This window comes from Parasteatoda tepidariorum, chromosome 5 (assembly GCF_982258835.1).
Source record: "Parasteatoda tepidariorum strain Cologne lab strain chromosome 5, Ptep-v5.0, whole genome shotgun sequence".
Classification (NCBI taxonomy): Eukaryota; Metazoa; Arthropoda; class Arachnida; order Araneae; family Theridiidae; genus Parasteatoda; species Parasteatoda tepidariorum.
Genome location: NC_141759.1, coordinates 35,426,605 through 35,453,416, shown reverse-complemented (window position 1 = coordinate 35,453,416; position 26,812 = coordinate 35,426,605). Strand labels below are relative to the sequence as shown.

At 30.2% G+C, this 26,812-nt stretch overlaps 1 protein-coding gene across 4 annotated transcripts in view; it reads right to left on the bottom strand.

Annotated features, from left to right (window-relative positions):
• LOC107445032 (equilibrative nucleoside transporter 1) overlaps positions 1-26,812 on the bottom strand; it is an 85,258-nt gene that overhangs the window by 9,595 nt on the left and 48,851 nt on the right. For all 4 annotated transcript variants that reach the window (XM_087163655.1, XM_087163654.1, XM_087163653.1 and 1 more), the window contains 9 exons: positions 23,483-23,564; positions 22,674-22,828; positions 16,352-16,446; positions 14,478-14,528; positions 12,562-12,647; positions 9,291-9,437; positions 7,510-7,543; positions 6,931-6,998; positions 3,685-3,796 (listed from right to left, as the gene is read on the bottom strand). In XM_087163655.1, coding sequence (XP_087019781.1) covers positions 3,685-3,796; positions 6,931-6,998; positions 7,510-7,543; positions 9,291-9,437; positions 12,562-12,647; positions 14,478-14,528; positions 16,352-16,446; positions 22,674-22,828; positions 23,483-23,564 — 830 coding nt within the window. The remainder of the gene's footprint in view (positions 1-3,684; positions 3,797-6,930; positions 6,999-7,509; positions 7,544-9,290; positions 9,438-12,561; positions 12,648-14,477; positions 14,529-16,351; positions 16,447-22,673; positions 22,829-23,482; positions 23,565-26,812) is intronic.

Genomic DNA, 26,812 nt, shown 5'->3' with positions numbered 1-26,812 from the left:
TACTTATCAAGACTACTTTTCAAAAAGCACTAGGTGCATATCGGTCATAAAAACCAACCGATTCCATTGCCACCAGTCAAGACTAAATCTTTCTAACAAAGATCTATTTTACATCATGGGCATGGGCCCAATCGTCATTTATGCCTCACTAGCATGGGCGACTGCAACTATATCTCAAAAGCATAAAATCGATAAATGCATCGAAATACATAACCAATGAAAAAATAAGAGATGAAACTAGATAATCTGAGTCACACATTGAAAAACGGAACAAGTACAATGGCTTACGTTCATCTAACCAAATCTCTTATAGGCTTCACAGCACTTGACGAAGCTAGGAACTTCTCTTCTTGCGTTCCTTTTTGATTAGTGATCGTTAAATTGTTGATCTCGAGCTTCTAGTAGCTTGCAGGGACAATTTCTGTAGCTCACATTGTTGTGCTAGTAGGCTTACTGAAACCTCTTAGAGACGGGCGAGTCATATATGCATTTTCAGGGCGGGTGACAATCACGGTTGAAAAGATAAAACTGGTAGCCAAATTATTTTTATAGCAGTTTATTTATGGGCCGGGGTAATAATAGTTTTCTTTATTTTACTCACCAAGACTTAGTTTAAATTAAAAATTGTACAGCTACGCTTTTAAGAAACATAGATTGGATGTACCTATTAGATTTAAAGTGAAAGCAAAAATAAGGTTTTCAAATTAATCTACCACTTTTTATTTTCTTCCATCCTATTTCTGATTCCATACGAATATATTTATGACTCACCCGTCTCGAAAAGGTTAATTCATTCACTGAACTAACAAACCAAATATAAGATTGTTATTCATATAAGATTGTTATTCATATAAGATATTAATATAAGATTGTTTTCTCGTTTTTGTAAAAAATAGTTGATATTTCTTTTGATTTGAAGTTCACAGTAGGATTTAAAAACGAAATGGTAGCTCAGAAGCTTTTTAGTGTTGGCGACTACTGCTTTAGATGGTGCTCAGAAATATTGCAGTTAGGACAAATTTCTTCGGTATTGTGACTCTTCATGCGTTCCAGCCGATTGCACTGGTAACATCAAAGAACTTGAAGGTACTGTGCGCAAAATAAATAAATAGAAGCAGACCACTCTAATTAATTTTTGATCTAATGATCGGATCTTCACGTTCTAGGACTCAGTTTTAATGGTTCGAGGGGATCGTTTATCCGAAGATTATGTCATTCAAAAAATAACTTTCAGTAACTATTTAATATTTTTTATTATTTTATTCAAAGATGTTCGAAAATATTTTGAATCGTAAGGTATACAACTTTTTACATCATTTTAAAGAAAGTCAATTTACGTGTCAAAATACAAAATTTGAGGGAAATCGGTTGAATAGTTCCTGAGAAATCGAATTTTAAGGGTCTGACTTTTTTAAAATTCAATTTCTCAGGAACTATTCACCCGATTTCATTCAAATTTTGTATTTTGACACGTAAATTGACTTTCTTTAAAAAGATGTAAAAAGTTGTATACCTTACGATTCAAAATATTTCGAACATCTTTGAATAAAATAATAAAAAATATTAAATAGTTACTGAAAATTATTTTTTGCATGGAATTACCTTTGGATAAACGTAATTGTGTGCAAAAAATTTTCAATTCGCTAAAAAAGTTCGAGATGTTGCGAATTACGCAAAAAGTAAAATTTGCATTAAGGGGTCTGTATTTTGAACCTCTCTCCCGACCACACTATTGGGGCCATATTTGCTGGTGGTTTTAGAAATCGAATTCGTCGTAAAAAAATATTGGTTTATTCAACGAAAGTGCGTTTTTGTGTTTGATTTCGTTACATAAAATATCTCTGCACTTATTAACACGTTCAAGCCGGGGTGACCCACCGGTGGGTCACGCTAGATTGTCTAATTTTGGCAGCGCACCGGAGTAAAAACTGGTAACAATAAATTTCATTTTTTAGTTTTTTCCCGGGAATAATAAAAATCCATAACTACCAATTGTTTTTAACGGATGCAATTTTTTATTGAATTGCTTCTTCGCTGTGACATATTTCCTTATTGTGAATTGTTATTGTTGAGAATAGATTAACTCCTCCCGAATATTATCTAATATTGAAATAGTTCTTCTGCCAATATTTTCTCTTTTCCCGGCGTGAACGTGTTAAATAACACATTTGATATTGCTCCCTCGAACCATTAAGATTAAGTACTTGAACGTGAGGATCCAATCATTAGGTCAAAAGTGATTCAGGGTGGTTCCTTTTTCATTTTGCGCTGTGTATATATTTCCATATACAGTCAAACCTCGCTATAGTGGACACGGCTTATAGTGAACTCCCGGATATAGTGAACGAAATGCTCGGTCCCGTACCTTGCTATACACGTATAATGTTATTTTTAGTGGATATAGTGAACCAAAAAAGTGAGGAAGTTGGATATAATGAACTTTTTTCTGTCTTCTACTGATTTCCCTCCCCATTTTCTTTGCAAATAATTTTGAAATTTCTACTTCAGAATAAATACATATACCGATTTTTAAAACCATCTGTAGAAACTACTTTTATGTGCTCGAATGGCAGGTTAGACTGGTTCAAAAAGCGGAATAACAGAAATTCAGGAAAAATTATCTGAGAGTCGGGAAGTGTTTCCATATCTGATGTTGAGAATTGCTCATCAGCTAAAGGTTACAAATTTTTTTTTTGTACGCAAGACGAAGAGTGATGAAAAATAACACATTTTTTGCTACTACATAATATTTTTCAGTCATTTATATGAATATAATGTAATAAAAGGGAGGAGTTATGGAACCATTAGTGAAATTGCCTGCGTAACGGATATAGTGAACTCCCGGTTATAGTGAACCGAAATTTCGGTCCCTTGAAGATTCACTATAGCGGGGTTTGACTGTATATATAAGCTGGATTTACGAAATTTTATGCAATTATTGCATACGAAACAAGAAAGCAGCTCTAGCAATTGTTTGGGTTAGTCAGAGAAGCGATAAGAGCCTCATATTTATACTTCGCTGCCTACCTGAAAATCCTAGCTTCAGTGAATATTTAAAGCGGTAGCCAAATGACTGTTCAAGTTGAACTTAGTTCATTTTTCCCACACTTTTCTGCACAATAGGTTTTATATATATGTTAAGGTTGTTCGTTTGAAAGGGTGGAAAAAGTCATTCTAAATTTAATTCATGAAATCAATAATAACATGTTTAACCTCTTGGGGACGGGTGATTCAGAAAAGCATTCGTACAAAATCAGGATCAGGACGTAATTAAATAAAAAAACGGTAACTTAAATGTAGTCGTTTCTAATTTGACTGACTTACTTTGCTTTTACTTTAATTATTGTTAGTTTAATCATATATATATATAATCAATGTTAATTCAAAGTATAACTAAATAGTTTTATTTTGAACAAAGTAATGGTGAATTAAATAAATCAAATAATTATAACTCCGCCCACAAATAAACTGCTAAAGAATTACTTTGATTACCAGTTTTATCTTTTTACCCTGATTGATACGGGCTTATGCTGGCACGTATTTGTGACAGTCGGCGCGAAAGGGTTAATCATAAAATTTCCTACTGTTCTAAATATTAAAATAAAACTGTTCGATTAATTCGAAACTAGTTGGAAAGTATGTTAATATAATATCTTATAATAGTTTTAAATGTATTTTACATACCTGTCCAGATAGTATTTTCTGTTGAGGTAGACACCACCAACACTACTATAGCTGGCAAGACAGAAAGTGACACCCAAAACACTAAGACAATAGCTAATGCGTACACCCATATCTAAGGGGAAAGGAAAGAATTATTTTGTGAAGACTTAATGGTGAACGTTCTTATTTTGGATCTAGTACAAAGTGTGCGTATCAGAAGAAGATGGACAAAGCTTGAAATGTGCGTTTTAAAGTAAAGGTGGAGCTCAAATTAAGACCCTTTACTGCTAAGCGATGAATATACATTTTAAACATATTTTAAGCTTGCTGTTATCCACAATGTCAACCTTTATCTATAAAAAAGTGCTCTCTCATAGAAATCAATTAAAATTACTAATCTAATTGTAAATTGGAATTTTATAATTGTAATGGTAGAAACGTTACAGTGCTCCTCAGCTACTATTTTATATCTGTGATAGAATGTGATGAACGGTTACCACTAGTTGATTTATTGCAGTTTTGTGAGAAGTTGGGAGATGTGTATTAAGATTATGAACGTGAGAGCTGTATTATGTTCACTGTCGTGGTCGCTCTTGTTTGTGATTTGCAGGAGATTGTTTCATTTTTTGTTTACGGCCGACGTTGTGTGTGATGAACTGAATAGAAACAGCGTAACGAAGGCTATGTCGCAGTCACAAATATCATGTCATTTAAACAATATGGACCATCTATTGAAGTAAGCGTGTTCAATTCTAAGTGGGCATGTCTGTCGAGATATTCGTGCTCTGATGACGTCCGGGTCACCAATGTGGGTGGATGTTATCGACAATGTCAAACGTCATCTATGAAAAGTTACACCCAGTTAGAATTGTGTAAACATATCTTATGTACTCGAGTATTAAAATTGAGTACTTGTAGTGGTTGAATCGCTACTGATTCGTCAATCGTTACTCTTAAAAAAATTGAGTATTAAATTAAAATGAAAATTCTCTTTAAACAAAAAATTCTATGAATGAGCACCATTCAATAATTCTTTAAAAATACAACCGAAGAATGGAGGACGGTTTTTTGTCCACTGGGAAAAAAAAACGATTTTGCGCGTGCAAAAGGGTTTTTTCTCAGTATAGCCCATATTCACTGTTTATTAACTGACGGGGAGAACCAATTTTTTCGCATCATTTTTATGCCAAAACTTAATTATCAATTCCCTATATGTAATAGATGACAAATCAAGCTTCATTTTTTTTGGTGAAAAATTCATAAAAATAGTTTTTTTCTCTTTTTCTAATGTTATAATAATTAAAAAAAAACAGAATTAAATTTTTCGTTCATTTTCTTAAATGAATGTCCAGCCAACAAAAAGTACAAGGTTGCCACGGCAGACTAAAAGTGCAAGGGGTGGTGACTTATAAAATTTAAATCTTTATTAACCTTTTCGGGACGGGCGAGTCATAAATGTATTCGTTCAGAATCAGGATAGTAAAAAATAAAAAGTGTGACTTATTTTTGCTTTCACTTTGAATATAACACATCCAATCCAAGTGTGTTAAAAGCGTAACTATATAGTTTTTAATTTGACATAAGTAGTGGTGAATTAAATAAAGCAAACTAATGTTACCTCGCCCATAAATAAACTGCTGTAAAAATAGTTTGGCTACTAGTTTCATATTTTTTAACCCTGATTATCGACACCCTAAGAATGCATATATGACTCGCAAAGAAAGGTTGAAAGTTTGGATCCTTTAATAGTAATTTTAATTTTTATGCATTTAGTATACCTAGAGAACACCTCGCATCATATAATTTGTTTATACAAAGACAATTCCATACAAAAAATAACAGCGGAACTAATATTTAATAATCACACTAGAAAACGTTTTTTTTTCTTATGTTGCATTAGATTTTTGAACAGACTTCGGGTATTTATGAGTCGCTAATTTAAAATCTGCAACCGCTTTTTCAGTACAAGCTACAGTTTTAAAGCAATTTGATAATATAATCCTGAACAGGACTTTTTAAAAATACACTTTAACTTTTAAAACTAAGGGTCCCCACTTCTCTGCTGCTTAGGGAGTGGTAGGAAGGAGGCGATTTAAATTATGATGCGACATGTTAAGGCTTGCTTTTGCTTAGGCTAGTTTTAGAAATGAGAACTTGAGGCCGCATAGTGGCCTTTATTCCATCCATCTTGAATTTTTAAAAAGATGAGGTAGTTGAGTGTTAAGTGCAAAATTTATACATTCACACTTTATTCTTATTTGGATAAATGTGATTTAAACTGATTTTGACTAGCATTACATTTATATATTTGAAACACATATATAGAAGGTCTGCTGGCTGTCTGAGAGTGTGCTGCCTAAAGTTTTATGAAACACCAGCTTATGATTACAAAGGAAATGACATTTCCCTACCAACAGAAAGAATCTTTTTTGGAAAGAGTGAAAGTTGACACGTTAAGGTTATATATTTTTTGCCTACAGTGTTATTATCATATTAGCAAACAAGTGTTTATGTATGTATATAAACCATACCTCGTTAATAAACTTAACATTTAAAGACAAAAATAAACTAAATAAAAAAATATGTATTGAAAAAAATCCACAGATTTCGGAACAAAATTAAATTTTAATTGAAAATCCCCACACCCTAATCAAGTAAGATCAATTACTTGTTCAAGCGCATTCTCCAATGTTTTTTTATTTTTTTATTATTTTATTTAATATTAATCCTAAAAAAATTGAACTGCTACGTATTCCATTTTTACACCATTTTAAAAATTATAATTTTGTTTGACGGAATAAAAAATTTCAACGTAATCGTTGAATAATTCTTGATAAATTGAATTTTGAAAAAGTCGTATATTTAAAAATATTGTATTCTTGTAAACTTTGTAATTTTTTTTTCGTGTACTGTACAAATTATTTCAGAATATTTTGCGAAAAATACACGTCATATTGAAAATAATAGAAAACGGTTGTATATTGAAAAAACATTACTAAAATTTGACATAAAGATCAACTATATCAGCGGAGCCTGCATTCCATTTTGCATTTCTGTTATAGCACATAGGGATTTTTCCTATGAAAATACATAGATTTAATTTTGAAATTAGGAATTCGGGTTTAAAATAAACCCTGATTCTGAAAAAAATTTACTGACTAATTAAAAATACTATTAAAACTAGTATAATAGTATTTAGCGTTAAAAATGCTATTTAAAAACAAGTTTAATTTAAATTTATTTGTAAATGTTATATAAAAAAAGTACCTGTTTAAATATTTCCAAATTTGAAGTTTTTTTATGGGCTTCATTGGGTAAACTTTTATTCATCATGGCTGAAAGTAAAAATGAAAATCATCAAAATAACAAATTAGTTAATAGTTCATATTTAAAGAGGTAAACAAGCTCACTAAAGTAAGAGAGAATAGGCTAGTGTGAACAGTTTTTATAAATTTTCCGAAAATACTTACTAATCAATCATTATATTGAACACAATTTTTTTCTTTCATTAAAACTTGAACGTTAGTTATTATTTTGAATGAAACAAGCAATTTCGATGTTTACATTTTAAGGAATTTTCAATTCAAAAAAAGTTTTTTTCGTCTACATTAGTTCAATGTTATGGGGTTAGGATAGACATGCCTTAAAACTTATTATTTGAACTAATGATTAAACTTAAAAAGCAAGAAAAATCAAAATAGATAAGTATGAAATTTTTCACTTACAGAGAGGAATTAATTTTAAATTCACTTGAAATATTTTTACGATTTCGATTTAAAAAACTAATATATTTTAAGCATTTCACACCAAGTTTAAAAATAGAAAAATACAAAAATATTTACTTACATGTTTGTTTTGACATGTAAAAATTGTAAAGTTCCTACAAAGCAAAAAGCTTTGCATTAGTACACATTAATTAAAAATATTAATTTAATCATATTATTGAATATCTAATTTTTGTTATATTTTATCAAATTTCGAGTTGCACCTACAATTAGAACAAAAAGTGCTCCTGTGAGTACTAAACTACATTTTATTCGAGCTATATGTCATAAAAAATATCTGTTATCAATAAACTATGAAATAGAAATTTATTAAATCCTTACATTAACAGCAGCTTCCTTACCTTAAGGTAGAATTTATAATTTTTATGAATTAATGTTTAAAAAATACAAGAAAATGAACTTTTAAATAGCTTCAACATATAATTTTTTTTCCTTTCTGATTCGCATTTTTTCTTGTTTCAGACGCAATGCTCTGGTAATAAATTTAATTTTTAAAAGAAACTCGCGTTGAAAATAAATATTATTTTGTGTTTATGCAACTTTTTCAATTTATTATTATTGTTACAAGCTGAATACTCGTTCTTGCGGATTGAAATAAAACTAAATAATCATTAAATCGGTAATTATCAACATTACGAAATCAAACACAATTATCTCTGAAAGAGATATGCGGACACAATTAACTTAAAATGCCAGTTTTTTAAATTTATTTATTGTTATCTCACACTCTTCCTGATGGCTTTACGTTATTAGATTGAGCAAAACATGTTTTAAAAGTTCGTTATTCCAAAATGAAAATCAACAATGTTCAGTATTATTTGGCATAATTCTATGGTCGAGACCAACTCCCCTGATAACAAAAAATTACCATCATCAACTATGCCTATGATGTCTTTATCTAAGTTTGGCCCTGTGGGAGTAATCATTAACTATGTTGATGATGTAGTAGGGGGGGGGGGGATCTATGCTATCCGCTTTTATCCCCCTTGCTGTAAGTTGAAGATTGGATGAGTTGAGTAGTTAGTGATGATGAACAAGCGAAAATGTAAGCTGTTCATGAAGATAACAAGCAAATTCGATGTATTCTCCTGGAGATCAAAATTACAAGTATTTTTCTAAAACACTTTTGGAGAGGTTGAGTATCATTAACTATTATTTTGGTAAAACAGTTTGTAAATAAAAATTTGAAAATTAAAGTGGTAGTTGTTAGATACTTTTTTTTAGCATCATGTTTAAACCTTTACATTGCGTACCACTCACAGCGTTAAAATTTTTGCACTTTATTTAAAAACCTTCTGGAGTTCAGACCTGCCAACTTTTAATCCCTTCCATTATCATTTTTCCCAGTGGTATTAAAATGGAATTAAAACTTCAATTTTAAGCAAACAAATGCGTTGTATTTGAAAAAAATTAAGTTGACAACCATGATAGTAACGCATATTAATATATAAGCTTAATTTTTGTAAGAATAGTGGTGATCAAAATCATTTAAAAATTAAATTTATAAAAGAAAAAATAGTATATATTTACTACCACTTTAAATATGAAAATAAAATCTCCCGCAAAGTGCGGGAGAGTTGGCAGGTATGGGAGTTACATGCTAATAGCGTAAATAGAGAGTTTTGTTTTGTAAACTCTTAGTGGTTACGGCCGTTTTTCAACTGTATAAAAAATCTGGAGTGTATAAAGTCAAATAAAAAAAAAAAAAATCTTACAAATTTCGCTAAATTACTAATTTTAATTCCAAAACGTTTTTCTTCTTCCTTTCCTTGATTTATTATTAAAAATTGATTCATTATTAACAAAGCTACATTTTTTAATCAATGAAACAGTTATACTTACGCTTCTTAATGTGAGATGGAAGAACACGTAAGTGATGATGAGAAATACAGTGGCTGTTGCAAAATAAAAGAAGGCGCTATCTGATGGACTTTTAATGCTAAGTAAAGACAGAATCTGAGCTACTGATGCCAAGATGCCGCCAAGAGCCTACATCACAAAGATTTTATTAGATACATGAAAAACAATTAACCCTTAAATGCCTTACAATGTTCAAAATCCATCGAAACCCAAATGATAATTCGAACAGACAGGAAATAAAATTTCTTAAATAAATTTCTTTTGACCATGATGACATTGACAATTTGATAGTTTTGAGAATATTTAAATTTAAAAAAATTAATAAATAAATCAACACCAAACTTTATAAAAGAAGGCCCAACAAAATTGTAATATAATATAGAATTTCTCCCCTTTTTGAAAAAATTCAAGCCAAACAAAGAAAATACAATTACCAAAGTTTAATTCTTTTGTCTGTTTTTCAAAATAATCGTTTTTAATTCATAACTGTCTACATTGATACAGATAGTCTTGTTAAGAAATCGTAAACTTTTAAGCTCCATCATAACCTTATCAGCAAAATGTGTGAATTTTGCAATTTTCAGGCATTTTTGATCACATTTTCACAACATTTTGCTAATTGGAACTTGCACTTCAAGAAGAAGATCACGGATAACCACATATGTGAAGAATGACGTCTATGCCAGCTGATCGTTTATAAGCAAACTGCTGAGTTAAAGTCGAGCTAAGTCATCACCTCCTACATCAAGAAGCCTCCACACGATCTTTCATAAGAAGTCCGCGCAGACTGTTTAAAAAGTGAACCAGTTGTGCGCATGAACCCAAAACCTTTTATAAGAGTAATTGAGAGAAATTTATCTTATATATTTGAGAATTGAATCTGTAGTGGTTGACAAGTGAATAAGGCAAACCAATAATATTCATAAATAAAATAAATTTTTAGTCATATATTTGCTACCACTTTCTAATTTTAACTATATTCTGTATTTAACGACTCGTTCTGTAAGTGGATATCCTTCACAGTGGTCTGATCGGACTACCTATAAAAAACCGTGTGGAGGCTTTCAGTTATAGGAGGCGTTGGCTAAGTCTCTCCACACAAGTTAGAATGTTAATGTAAAGTTAATTAAATACAGCGTCGTATCGCACATTGAATTTGTTGAAATTTAATTTTTCTCGTCTACGTCTTTAACTTAGATTTATTATTTGTTTATATATTTTATTGTAGCCGTGATATATTTTTGTTTTGTGTACCTGGCAACTTCGATCCTTGATAAGTTTATGTTCTACATGGCTTCGAGCTTGTTTTTGTGTTAAGTAAGAAATATATAGTGAAAGAATTGAAATCTTTGTGAAAAAAATCTCCGTGAAAGAATATAGAATGTATCACTTAAGTGAACTGATACTTGAGGGACTTGGCTTACTTGAAATAGAATGGAAGGAACAGTTGCTAACGTGAACAAATGCCACGTCTCGACTACCAATCGGGATCGAGATAACCATACTACGTCACTTGCAGGTATTCGATTCAGGCAGCAGAAGATATCAATTCGGAGATATAAGATTTTGTTTACCTCTAAATAATTGATAACTTTTCCCCACGAAAAGATTTCGATTGAAAATTTTAGTTAGGCAGTACATTAGCAAGTACGACCTTAAACAAAACATATTAAGTGAAGCAACATACCTTAGCTCTCCATTGTTTAAGGAATAGTGGTTGCTAAACGTTTAAAAGCAATTAGTTTTACATTTCTTGTGTTTTTTTTGGATAAGCATTGCCAGACTGACTGCACAGCCATCACCTCCTACATCAGCTCCTCACGGTGTCTTATAAGTAGTCTGCGCAGATTATTTAAAAAGCGAGCCACTTGTGCGTATGAACCCAAATTCTATTGTAAAACTACTTGAGAGAAATTTATCATGTATATTTGAGAATTGAATCTGTAGCGGTTGATAAGCAAATAAAACAAACCAATCATATACTTAAATTAAACAAATTTTTAGACATATATTTGCTACCACTTTCTAATTTTCAATAGATTTCATATTAAATGGTTCTTTCACTAATTGGTTTACCGAGGCCTCCCAAGAGGAAAACGACCAAGGACACGCCTACTTCTACAGCCCACAGACTTGTTAGCCTCATCAGTGAACTTAAAGACTTGCTGAAGGACCAAGACGTGCTGCATCACCTCACAAGTTTAATCCAGGGGATTTCCCCATCCAGCTGATGTACTACTGAAATCAACTCATGCCTCACCTCATCATGGACTTATTATCTGATCCTAACTTAGAACTGTATATGACCTCTAGTCTAAATGACAAAACATTATAGATGAATCGGTTAGAAGCGCTTAACGCCGAGATTCCAAGCATATCAAGCATAATTGGTTTACCTTCATAGTGGTCCGATCGGACTACCTACAAAAAACCGTGTGGAGGCTTTCAGTTATATGAGGCGTTGGCACAGCACGGGAAAGGGTTAACATATTTTCGACCAACTCGAATAAACAGAACACAAATATTCTAAAAAGGTATATTAAGAGCAGTGTTTTCGCAACTCCTTGTAATTGTGTCATTTGCCCTGTGGATACCCAGCATTTTGAGGGACTTAGAAGCCAGCAAACTTGGATATCACACTTTGCCAATGATCAGTGGTCACCTAATGTGTCTCTCCTAGTTACAAAAGATAAAAGACTTCTAATTAAGATTTAGTGTAGTGTAGGATTTTAAAGTAAAGACTTAAAGGAAGCCCGAAAATATTTTAAATTGTATTGATTTTAAGTTGGATCAGTTTTTTTTTTCAAATCCACTTCTGTTTTAAGATTTTCTGGTAGCTCGTGGACTTATGGAATGGAACTAATTGTGCTGGACCACTAGGGGATTAGAAACAACAAATGTGCCATTAGAAGAAAAATGCCACTTTTAAGAGCTTCTTTCTTTTTTGGAGAACAATTACATTAATTATAATTTCAAATGTTCACACATTTGAAAAAAATAGTGATATATAAAATTATTTTCAGAAAATAATTCTTAGAAATAAAAGTTGTTAATTTATCAAAATAAATGTACCCAATTCTGACTATTTTTCGTATTGAAAAAAAGGTTTAAAAAATTATGATTTATTATAAGGATTATCAGTATAGTATCCTATCCTTTTATATATTATTTAAGTATTAGAACTTATTATTAAGAAATAACGAGTAGTGTATTTTAGGTAAGAAAAATAACAAATAACTATGATATTACTTGCCATGCCATTGACGTTATAGCCCATGTACTTTTTCGGTAAGCTGCCAGCTATACCTGTTCCACCACCCTGAACGAAGCCACACATAGCTGGAATATGAAAAAAAGATATTAACACACGCTGAATGGATCTCACTTTCTATAAAACTCTTGACCTTCTATGCATAGGATCCTCTGTGATATTTAGGGAAAACATTTTTTTTACATGTGCAGGTCTTAAATGTTAATAATCAATATTCTATTATAGTTACGTGTTTGATAATATCTGTTTCTCTAATTTGTATAGTAATAAATAAACAATAAATTTAAGGATCCTGACGGGAGATGAGGGCAGATGTTGGGCCTAGCTCTGGTGACGTTGCAAATGCTAGGGTGGGCTCGTGCGGGGGAAGCGTGGTATGCCGCTGTTGTAACTGTCTGTTTTCCTGGCCGCAGTATTTCTTTCTGATATATGCCGCCTCCGGGGGCATAGGCGCTGATCTGTGTGCCGGCATCCATGTCCATGTTTAGCAATCCCGGAGAAAAATCTGTCAACTGAGGGGACAAATCAAAAGATTTTATTAAATTCTTCCCAGCTGCTTAACCGGTTAACGCCCAGCGTCATATATTTAGGACAGTTCCTTTTTTCAAAGACATTCATTGTGGTGGGAATTTTTTTTCAGTATTTTCATTTATCTGGGTGAATTAAAAGATTCTCAGATACCACAATGATTTAGTTACTTCTGATTAGATCTAGAATTATAAGGAGCAAGTACTTTTTGATCTATCCAAAGACTTTTTGAATGCTCTAACTGTGGAAAAACCAATTAATTACGATAATATATTATACAACTTTTTCCATAAAACCACTTTTTGTATCATTTCAATATATAATTTCGGGACAAAACGGGTTAACAACAGAGTAGTATTTGTTAAAAATTTCCCTTTAACAAGGATTTTTCGATAAAAATTTCTATAAACATGGAGGAGTGTTCCCCTTTTCTTGTTAACCTTTTCGGGACGATTGAGTCATAAATGAATTCGTACGGAATCAGAATAGAAAAAAATAAAAAGCTGTTGCTTAAGTTTGAGCATAGCTTATTAGACAGACTTATTTTTGCTTTCACTTTAACTCTAACAACTCCAATCCTTAATCATATATATAATCAATGTTAGTTCAAAGTGTAACTATACAATTTTTATTTCGAACTTAGTAGTGGTGTTTTAAATAAAGCAATCTATTATTACCCCGCCCACAAATGAACTGCTATAAAAATAAATAGTTTGGCTACCAGTTATATCTTTTTTACCCTGATTATCGAAACCCTGAGAATGCATATGTGACTCGCCCGTCTCGAAGAGGTTAAATATTTTAGATTTGCATTTCCAGTGCGATGGATTGAAATTTATAAATTGAAACAAAAGATAAGATGTTGATAAACTTGATTTTGAAAATAAAAGTTTATGTCTTATTTTTCGATCTATGTTTGTTCTTAATAAAGATTATCAGAGTTGTAACGAGCCGCAGGTCGTATCAGTTTACAGGGAGGTCTGCATTTCAGGAAATTTATACATTCTTAAGGAGGTCAATAATATTGTTTCAACACCCATTTCAAATAAAGTGAAAAATTAAATACGTTATAACATAAGCTTCGTTTTTTAAATTGTTCAGAATTCTATTGTAAGTACTAAAAAATTGCACGTTTGTTCCTATGCATTTTGTTGAACTAGATCTTAATTTATTATGGCATTGCCAGAAAAGATATAAATAAAAAAAAATTGTTTTAGCAAAGCAATTACGTGCTATGAAGTTCATTATTTTCTAAGTAATAGTATTTCAATTTCCAAAAAATTCAATAATAATTTTTATTTTTGGAACTTTAGAGAATTGCGTTCCAATTACTATTATAACTATACAAAAAAAAATGTATAATGACTTACAGTTTATTGCAACCACTATGGCTATTGTAACAGCAAAGAACGTGTCTTGACCTGAAATTAAGTGAACGAATTATTATTTTTTACCCAGAGATTCACAGTTCAATAAAACTTTAATCGTAAGGAAATTATCAATGTGTACAGAGAAAGACTTTTAACTAGTTTACAAGATTTGTATACTATATAAAAAAATTGAAGCAGAAATTAATATTCGCTTAATTAATGTATATTTAAGGTAGTATAATTAAAAAGTTATCATAATTCACTTAATCTTAAAAAAAATTATTCTAAAATTAGCCACTGCTGACAAAAAGCTGTGAAACTTACCAATTCCATCGCCAATGTTGTTTTAATTATGAAAGCCAAATCAAACGAATTCTCACACTTGGACTTAAGGAACATGTCAAAGTAAATTAAGGTAATGAAAGCTTTTCCATTCCTCAATATTGTTAGAATTCTACGCATCAGTTTTTGAGACAAAAGTTGTCCAACACTACTTTTTTTCCAATTATATGGATTCCTTTGAATCATTTCATATTTTAAAAAATATGAATGAAGTAGTTTAAAATTCTTGCTTGTAAATTTCTATTCTTTAATCGTTGTTTATTCTGCCTCTTAGTCTCTAAGAAATCTATCTCTTGCTTCTGTCTCTTGGAATGCTCTCTCTTTTTACGCATCGGCAAAATGGGTGTTGGTTTGGATTGATGGCGTCCTCACACTTTTTAACTACATCAAGAGTAATAGTAAACAGTGCGCAGGCGTCGTCATTGCATGCGTTGCTATGACGACCGCTGCTATGACGACCGCTGCTGTTTGATTATTTTTTTAGAACTCTTTTTTTCACTTTTAATTTTGTTAGTGAGTTTATTTTTACTCGATCCCATAAATTCCACCAATTACCATAAAACCAGTAGAGCCTATTACCTAAACTAATTGGCGTCAGTAATAAAATGGCGATTTTTTACGTTTCTCCTAAGCGAATCAGTATCATTTCTTCTTTAATTTTGCTTTTTATGACATCGGTTATTGATAATTTTAATAAGTACTAATTTTAATAAGTAATAAAGTAACCATAATCAGCATCAATAATAGTTTGGCGTTTTTTCTTCTTCTCTTAACTGAATTAGTATCATTTCTCCATTAATTTTGACGTAAAATATCCTCAGTGATAGACAGATCATGGGTTAGAGTCCCCTTACCGCCAAGCTAACCGTGGGAGCTTTTCCTCTCCATGTAACACAGATGCGGGTTAGTTCCATCACGAAGGCAAATTTCTCCCAATACTTGATCCAGGAGTTCCCTTGTCTTCTGGATTGGGTTCAAAATTGTAAGGTTACGGAGTTGAGCATTGATAGTTGTAAACCCTAAATTAGGTCGGCTTTTCAATGATGGTTTTTAAAAAAAATAATGATAACTTAGCCATACCACCGGGGATAGAGCGATCGCCTTCCACTGAGGGGCCCGAGGTTCGAATCTCAGCAATGGCTCGTCGATATGAATTCCACTCCCGGTTCGCACCGTCCACAGGTCAGTCAAGCTAATCTTGGGATGTTTCTGCGGTTTTCTTCTCATCGTTAGGCAAGTAAGGGTTAGTTCCATAAAAAAAAAAACCTCCTAAAGGACAAATTTCTCCCAATGCTTGATCCAGGAGTTCCCTTGTCTTCTGGATTGGATTCAATAAATAACGAGACTATGGAGTTGAACACTGGTAGTCGCAAACTCAAAATTAAGTTGGTTGTTCAACGACAGTTATAAAAGAAAAAATAGAATAGCTGTAACGAATTCATGTTTGGAACTTTTCATGAATTTGGGGGACAGTAGAAATTATTTAACGACTAAATATTAAATAATAGTTTTCTCACAGAATGCATACTTACTGTTATCGGTATTTATGAAAACAATTACTGTTGTAATGATGAAGAGTAAAATCATAACCACCAAAGGATATTGTATTCTCTTTGAAGGAAGACATCTGCAAATGAAATTTTATTAATCATAACAGATTATTCATTCAGATTATAATAAGACAATGTTATTTAAATGTGAGATTATTTTCTTGATAAAACGACTTTAAAATGTGACTTTTCAATTTTAAGTTTTAGATGTTTATCAACGCCTACTAAATGCCAGAAATTAAAAAGTTCATTATTTTTTTGTTATGAACTCATACTTAGTTTTGAAGCCAATGGAGTATTGTTCGATTACGACTAAGACTCTAAACCTTCTGGAGAGCTAGACTCATACTTATACTATGTTTTGCAATGAATTCTCGTAAAATCTTATATATATATATATATATATATATATATATATATATATATATATATATATATATATATATATATATATATATATATATATATATATATATATATATATATATATATATATACGAAGAAAATTAAGAAAAACAGTAAGTTTTATTTATTGCGCATAAGTTGCAAGGAAATAGAACTCATAAACTAAGTTCAAAATGTAGAGAAAACATGAAACAAACTACAGAACAATGAAAAAAGGGAAAAAGAAAAATTATAAAAATCCGGAAAATAAAAGATATAATCTTTTCATCAGCTCACACGACTATATCCGCAAAAAGGAGTGCTTTCTAATATTGTATCAATGTAGCCAAAGCAAAATATATTAATACAATAGTGTTAGGAGCACTTAAAAAAACTTTTTTTTTAAATTCTAGAAAGACATTATTAACTTCCTTTCCTCATTTTGGAAGATACGAAATTTGCAAGGGCATAAATGACACCATTATTAAAAGCTTCAAGCATCATGCTTCAAAGTGTGCTGACAGCAGATTTGCCATAGGCTACCAGGGGTGAAAGCGAGACGGAAAAGAGGGAAGGCTGGTAGTAAAACCTTTTCGGTTATAGCTAGTTTTTGGGAGGAGTTTACTTATTCTTTTTTAAACTATCCAGCAAAATCCACTTTATCTTGGAAAAGAAGCAATTTCATATATATGCTAAAATTATAAAAGAAATCTTGATAGTTATAGATATTTTATTCTTTTGAAAAAAAAAATGCTGGAATAAAATGTTTTACGTACCAGTTTTTTCTCTTTACCGTCTTGCTATATAAAGGCTTTCAGCCTTGTAGGCTACTTAAAACGCAAAAAGTGCTGATTGAGAAAATTCAAACTTCATATCTGCCAACTCTTCCGGAAGATTTTATTTTTCATATTTAAAGTGGTAGTAAATCATACCTGCCAACTTTCACTCCTTCCGAGAATGGATTTTCAGAGTGGTTGTAAAACAATAACCGAAAATTAATCTGATTCGAAAATATATTTATATTTTGATCCCGTTGAAAATTGCGAGCGTAAAGATTATTACATACCTGCCAACTTTTAATCCCTTCCATTATCATTTTTCCCAGTGGTATTAAAATGGAATTAAAACTTCAATTTTAAGCAAACAAATACGTGGTATATGAGCAAACATAAGTTGACAACCATGATAGTAACGCATATTAATATATGTGCTTAATTTTTGTAAGAATAGTGGTGATCAAAATCATTTAAAAATTAAGTTTATAAAAGAAAAAATAGTATATATTTACTACCACTTTAAATATGAAAACAAAATCTTCCGGAAAATCCGGAAGAGTTGGCAGGTATGGTAAATATATACTATTTTTTCTTTTATAAACTTAATTTTTAAATGATTTTGATCACCACTATTCTTACAAAAATGAAGAACATATATTAATATGCGTTACTATCATATGGTTGTCAACTTAAGTTTTTTCAAATGCAACGTATTTGTTTGCTTAAAATTGAAGTTTTAATTCCATTTTAATACCACTGGGAAAAATGATAATGGAAGGGATTAAAAGTTGGCAGGTATGAAACTTCATTATAGAAAGTTAAAACTAGATAACTATTTATAGCTTATTTTTTACTTTACCATTGAAAGTGAACGTATGGAATGTTTTTGCCTTAAACATAAATAATTTGAAATTTAAAATTTAAGTCATTGTAGTGGTAGTTACGATTGGATAATTTAAGAGATAATAAATAGATAAAAGTGGATTGAGTTTCTACCACTTGTTACTTTTATATTTGATTGTGACATTCCCGTATCAGTTTTGCCATGTCCACAAATGATGCAAGCTGTTTTCAACAAACTGCTACTGACCACTCGAAATTTAAAACTAATTGCTTTTAATATTTAGCAACCACTATTCTTCGAGGTCGCACTTGCTAATATCCTGCCTGACTGAAATTTTTAATCTAAATTTGCTGTTCCGGGAAGAAATAATGTTTAAGCAATCTATTTAGTATTAGGTAATTTGCCTTTTAAAATTTGAATGTTTTTCTCCCATAGTTATAAACATTTTTTTTATTACAATTGTTGTTGGTTTTATTATTATAATAGTACCTTTTTATTACTCTAAAATTCCGGTTTATGACACATACAAAAACAACAACTGTCACCAAAAATTTATAACTTTAAACTGTGTCGCTAAAAATGAAGAAATAACAATTAAATATCAAGTGTCTAGGTACAACGAACCTGAAAACGAATCTAGATACTGTCCACAAAATAGGCGCACTTTTTTCAATTTTATATCCGTTGTTTATTTTTGGGCATGCATATTGCTACATTCATATTTTTTTTATGTCTTTCAATTGAATAGGTAGAAACTTTTCCAGTGAGTGTTAAAAATCTAATTCTGACGCGTCCAAAAGTAATAATGACTTTATGATGCTTTGTTGTTACTCCAGACAAGTTCAATGACGAAGAAAGACGTCTCGTAATTTTCGTTTTTATGAAGGATACTTTTATTGCCAACAAACGCATCGCCGGGATTCCAAAAGTAAAATAGCACTTCCATGTTTGCTTATCTATCATAATAAAAGGAAAAAGTCTGTCTGTGTGTCTCTCTCTTATAACTTCAGAACCATTTGTGCTATAGTTCTGCAATTTAAATAGCGGGTGAAAAGAGAAATTTTAGCTCCCGATCTTAAAAATAATTCAAAAATTTTAATTAGATTCTTTACAGGGATATTTAAAGAATGGAAATTTCTCTGGTTTAGCTTAGCCATTGATATAAATTAAATTATAGATAAATCTGTTTCTTTTCCTAATTTTTAAAAAAAAATAATAATAACAGTGATGGTTGCTAGCTTACAAATTTTGCTCCTTTGTTTTTAGATTAACTTTATGAAGCTAATTTTTTTTAGATAAAATTCAAATAAAGGAAGCATAAAAAAATATATATGTTTCAATTCTTTTTATAAAATATTGAATAGAATATTTATTAGTAACATTTTATTTTCCTTGTAAAAATCTTTTTATCTCTGAAACTCTTCTAAGAAATTTTTTTCTAATATTTTCTTTCCCTGAATTCAATTTGTATTCCAAATTTTTCCGTGCGTAATTTTTTGTAACATTTTTTTAATTATTTCGCTTTTTCGAAAATTTAAAGAAAGGATTTTGATGTCTTATGTAGCCATTGCTCATACCCTTTTTTCAACATTGTAAGAAAAATTACAAGCATTCACCATCGTTAGGTGATTAAGCAATTTTTGAACGGCCTTTGAACAAGTCAAACTGATATGATTCTGGTTTATTGGCTTATGAACACATAAAAAAAGATGTGTCCGTAAAATAAAAATTTAAAATATTAAAACCTATATTTATAATAGCCAATTAACTAAAATTTTATTGTGTTAAACATGTTTCACGTAAAATATTTCGAAGGCCGTGGGAAATATACTTACCACCACTTTTAATTTAGGTTTCCATTTGTTACTAACTTCAGCTTTCTTGAAGTGCGTTTGAATAAAATTGATAACCATTTGTTAGTTTAAAAAAAACGTATAAAATTTATAAAATACATAATTTCTTTTGAAGTTTGTAGCAGTTAGAAAATTTATTTTATAAATAAAAGTCAATAAGTTCATAATAGGACGTTTTAAATATATTTACCACCAAACAAATGGCATTTTTATGAACTAAATGAGTTTTTTTTTCTTATATCAATTACTATTCTTCTAACAATTTTAATTCCAAAAATACTTTAATTTACCTTTACTAGAAATAAATGGCTTATTAAAGGGTTCATCAAAGTGCAGTTTAATGCAAATTCTTTACTAATTCATTTTTAAATTGTTACGACAAGTAAGTTCATTGATTAACGTGAAAATGATAGCATATGTGGACTGCGCACCACACGAATATTTCTAAAATCCGAAAGTAGTAGAGTCCCGATTATTCGAGTTAATGGGGACCGCAACAAACTCGGATAACTGAAAAACTCAGTTAAAGCGAAGAGTAGAAAAACGGAAAGAAAAAGAGAAGGTATAAATGTATTATATTTAAGAAATACAAAATGTATACGAGTATACCACATACAATTCATATTATAATTAGAAAGCTTACTTAAAAACATTTAAAAAGTATACTTTACGAGAATTAAATAGTTTTTACTTAAAAAAAGTCCTTAATCGTTTTTCATTCTACGTAACTTTGGCGCTTTTCTGTAGTAATGTTTCGCCACAGGAAGGCGGGTGTCGCCTCGTTTTGTTGTTCTATATATTCAATAGTACATTCGATAGCTTTTAGTCCATCTGTATGAGAGATTTTCATATGTTGATTTTAATAACCACTGTCTTCATCATCTTCGCTAGATTCATTATCATTATTGACGATATTAACGATAATTTCATCAGACCAAGTTGTTGGATTTTGTTTTTCTGAGTGTTTGGAAGATAAAATTCAGATTCATTTTTCAGCGGTTTTTTTTAAAAATAAACTAGAACAAAGAAAATCTTTGAAATATTTGATAGCTCGGTTAAAGCGGAAACTCAGATAACCGGAGCTCGGATAATCGGGACTCTACTGTACATACATATTTTGTCTATTATTACACATTTGAAACGTTTTCTTAAAAACTAGATAATTTAAAATCTACAGTATTTAAAGATTAAAAAATGAGTTATGCACTAAAGAATGAAATTAATGAAGAAGATGGCTTGATTGTGATCATAACTATTATGAGTTCTCCGTAAACAATAGACTCATTCTCTGTGCCGAATGATACCGAGTACCAGCTTAATTTAGATGAGTTTAACTTTTTTTAATTGTTCTCTGTTTCTTTAATTTATGCATTATACATTATTAAAACGAAAAAATATGTATTTTTTCGTTTTATTTCATAGTTGTTGTTTTTTTTTCTTACCTAAAATTCTCTACTTATTATTTCTTAATAATAAGTTCTAATCCTTAAATAATATACAAAACGATAAAATACTATACTGATAATCTTTGTCATAATTTTTTAAACTTTTGTTTCACTACGAAAAAAAGGTAGAATTGGATATATTTATTTTGATAAATTAACAACATTTATTTTTAGGAATTATTTTCTGAAAATAATTTATGTATCACTATTTTTTTCAAATGTGTGAACATTTGGAATTATATATATATATATAAAGTATAATATGTAACTTACTATCTTAATTCTAATCTTTTGAAACATTTAACTCGAAAAAATGAGATATTTCTATGATTTATACTCCCTCTGGTGTGCCATGCCCCGTTCATCTAAAAGTGCAAAAATTGCTGAATAAAAAATTCAAAATTTTATTAATTGGAATTAAAATTAGCATTTTTTGTGACATATTTTTTTTAGATAGTAAGTGAATGCTACGCATGTTTTTGTTCTAAATGCGAATAATTTGAAATATAAATCATGGTGGTACTTACGACTGAATAATTAAAGAGAAAATAAATAAATAAATGGGTATTGAGTTACTACCATTTTTTACTCTTTCTAATTTAATTTGAAATGGTGATTTAATTAATAATGGTGATTTAATTTGAAATTTTCTAATTTAATTTTAAAGTTCTAATTTAATTTAAAATGGTGAGAGCAAGGCTGCCTGTGAAACTCGAAGAAATTATCCAAAAATGGTTGAAAATTGGTAGACTTGTTTTTATATGAAATTATTTCATTTAATCAACAATGTATGTTGGATTGTAACATATATTTAAAAGTTTTGATTCAGTAATTTATTTATTACTATTAAGTTTCACCTGAGCTATTTTGATTTACGTAAATAATGAAAATAATCATTAAAAGCAAAAATGTCGAAGTTTTTTTAGGGGGGTGAGGGGTTGTTACTTTAGATACTTGGTCACAGTGAGTGCAAAATTTTTACAGTGAAACGAAATAACTTACTTGTTACTGACATAAGCGTTTACAAGTAAAAACACAACATATGGAACTTTGCTAGCTATGGCAAGATAACTGGAGAATAAAGTTTGGAGATTTGTTTTGTCTTCGGCTACGGTATCAAACGGGATGCTTGTGTTCCGAAACTTAAACATCCAGTACTGAAAGAAAAAAGTTATAATTCATTATGAAAGCTCTAATTTACAGGCTGTATTAATAAAACATTGGCAACTGGCATTGTAGCAGCAGGAACCGATTTAATAACTGTATGAGTCAGTATTTTCTTTTTTAGGCATTGCTGGTCACATTGCGTTATTCTAATTGATTATGCAACTCTATATCTCCGTTATTTCCATGCATACACCTACACCGAGTTTTCGGGCTCTTTAGTGCATATTGTACAGCTACCAACTTTTTAAGTTGTCGAGAAAGATTTTATAAAGTGGTTGAATAATAATACTTAAAATGTTCCAAATTCCAAACATTCCAAAAACTAAGCTGCTTCGCCAACACTTAAAATAATTGAAATATTAATATATCTTGTATACATACTTTGTATACATATCTTGTTTACATACATACGCATCTTGAACTCATATGCTTGAATTATCGGTGCGTCACGTTAAGTAAAAATTTTTAAATAAAGCAGTTTAAGTTAAGATTTAATAGTTAAAATGGTAACAGCACTATGAAAAAATTATTTCCTCAGCGACCGTACACACGATCGAGGAAGATATTATCTATCGCGTGTGAGGCAGCATTCAAGGACTGTACAAGTTAACAACTATGATATTGAAGAGAAAAAAGAATCTTACGTCATTGGCTTGGATGAAGAAATTCCACGGCAGTAATGAAGTTATTCCAAATAGGTACATTGTTAGCCTTACAACATTATACCTGAAACAAAAGTGATGGATTAATATATTGGTTGATAATCTTTCACAGTTTTTGATCTATAAAAATGCATTAACTAAGATGCGTCATTTAATTCCAGAAGAAACTGACATTTTCTGTAAAATTCAGAAATTTTCTTTACCAATAAAAATGTATACATCTAACAATAAACAACAAAAAGTCGTATCATCTAACAGTCAAGTTTAACGGAATCTCCAGAAATTTGAAAAGCAACAATTTTATTTAAACTAACAAGAGTTAACCCTATTGGTGTAATATTGTTCATATTTTGGGAATACAAGCCAATTTTTCTTAAAGATACTGAAAGGAAACTTAATTCTTATAATGTATTTTGAAAAGTGAGTGCGTTTAAGTTTAGTTGCTTGCCATAATATTTATTAAATATAAATTTTCTTCTATAGATATGAAATAATCTGTCTTTCGTGCTAAAAATTGAAATTGTGCTCTTTGTTTATGTAGGCAGTTTTCTTATCCCTGAAACAGGGAATAGGATAAATTAAAAACATAAAAATCCCATTTTTTCGCAATCTTCGAACTATTTATCAGCTAAATTTGATATTTAACCCTTTATTCTTCGATGTCGCCTCTGATGCGACATAAAAAGTAACCAATATAAAATTACATACTTTATGTATTTAAATAATTAGTAACCCCATTATTTTATGAATTTAACAAATTATGTAAATATAATGCAAATTATATTTTAAATGAATCATTGCTCGCATTAACACGTTCACTCCGGGAAAATTGAAAATACTGGTACGGGTAAAGGGAAAATACTGGTAGAAGAACTATTTCAATATTAGATAATATTTGGGAGGAGTTAATCTATTCTCAACAATAACAATTCACTGTAAGGGAATTTATCATGGCGAAGAAGCAATTCAATATAAAAATTGCATCCGTTAAAAGCAATTGGTAGTTATGGATTTTTATTATTCCCGGAAACAAACTAAAAAATGAAATTTGTTGTTACCAGTTTTTACTCCGCTGAGCTGCCAAGATGAGACTATCTAGCGTGACCCACCGGTGGGTCACCCCGGCGTGAACGTGTTAAATCACACAGCATTTTAACCGTTTTGTCCCGAATTTATAAATTGAAATGATACAAAAAGTGGTTTTATGAAAAAAGTGGTATAATATATTATCGAAATTAATTGGTTTTTCTACTGTTAAAGCATTCAAAAAGTCTTTGATAGATCACAAAGTACTTGTTCCTTAGAGTTCTATACCTAATCAGAAATAACTAAATCATTGTGGTATCTGAGAATCCTTTAATTCACCCAGATAAATGAAAATACTGAAAAAAGTTTCCCACCACAATGAATGTCTTTGAAAAAAGGAACTGTCCTAAATATATGACGCTGGGCGTTAACCGGTTAAAGTATGCGGTGTATAAAGGATTAAGCCAAATCAAATACAAATGCTTAGCAAATTTTGTGTTATGGGAATTCCTTAACGTCTTATCTTGCTCTTTCTTTTGGACCTGGACAGCAAAGCGGCGCCTATCCCATTCATCGAATTCCGAAACGAAAATCTTTAGTAAACCTCGATATTTAAAGTGGTAGCGTAAACCTGCTAGTTTAAATAGCGTATTAGTGTTGTCCTTATTTAATTTGTGCTATTTCTCCTTCAACCTGACAAAGACTTTTAAGTTGTACTTTGTAATAAGCACATAAGCCGGTGCAAATATACATTTAACAATAAATAAATATGTTATTTCAATATTTTTTGGTCAAAGATCCTGGATTGTTCTTTTTTCCCGACTGACAGTATTTATTCGTTAAATTCTTTAAATATTTTTTTAGAGAAAATGTAATATTTATACCAAGCTCACATGTCTAACCAAAACAATTTATGATGCAGAAATAAATAAAATTTTTATATTACATCACGTATTGATTACCACAGAATTTAATTTTACATTCTAAGATAACTTCTTAATTACTGATATCTGTTGATACCATCTGTTCTTTTCCCAAACATATGGTCAATACATATGGTCAATACAAATGGTCAATACATATTACTTTTCAATACTGCTAAATCAATATTCGTGTCACAAAAGATATATCTGTTCATCACTTATCAGTTTCTGACAATCAAGTTATACATTTTGAACTGTTTTGAATGTCGAATATCGACAGATGGGTGACATTATTCTTTTGTTATCATTTGTTTTGTAGTTACCAAGTAGTATCAAATAAAAATGTTATTTTTTCAATAAGTGCTCTTAATTTTATCTTCAGGTGAATGTTGTTATTTTGTAAAAGGGGAAAAAAATTTGATTGTTTAATTTTCTAAAATGATTTCGACAGTGGAACGTTATTATTCAGAATTATAACGTTTAATTTAAAACAAAATTTTTCGTTAAACGAAAGATGAAGACAATTTGTTTCTAATTTAAAATCAATAAACATATTATTTAAATAATCTAAGCGATTTATGTAACTTCTGGGAAAAAAGATAAGCATTTTTGATTTTAATTTACTTACGTCAGACGTATCCGATTTAAATAAAGATTTTTTTTTCCATTTTTATTGCTCAGTTTTCACAATAATTTCTGTAACATAACACAATTATATCAAACATAACGCTTTTATGAAAATAATTTTTTTTTTAGTAAAAGCTGACACTTCGTTACTAATATTAATTTAGTGAATGCAATTTTGAATTTTGCCACTCTTATTTATGCATTTTCTGGATGAAAGGGGAAGTCACGTGGTTGGTATAAAATAAAAAGAATAAAACTACTTATTAACAATGTTAAAGTTAATAAATGTCATATTGAAATTAGCCTATCATATTTATATAATTTCTAAATGAAAGGAGAAGTTATTTATTTGGTATAAAATTAGAAGAGGACTACTTGTCAACAATGTAAAAGTTAATAAATATAATATTGAAATTAGACAATCATATTTATGTATTTTCTGAATGAAAGGAGATGTCATCTGGTTGGTATAAAATAAGAAGACTATCTGTTTACAATGTAAAAGTTAAAAAAATTCTATATTGAAATTAGCCAATCATATTTATATAATTTCTCATTGAAAGGAGAACTCATTTGTTTGGTATAAATTAAGAAGACTACTTGTTAACAAGGCTAAAGTTAATAAATTTAATATTAAAATTAAGAGAAAAGTAATTTTTCCAGTGATAGTAAACGCAAGCAGATTTTTTTTTTATCAAAACTAATTTTGTTGCATTTTTATGAGAACTAAGAACTG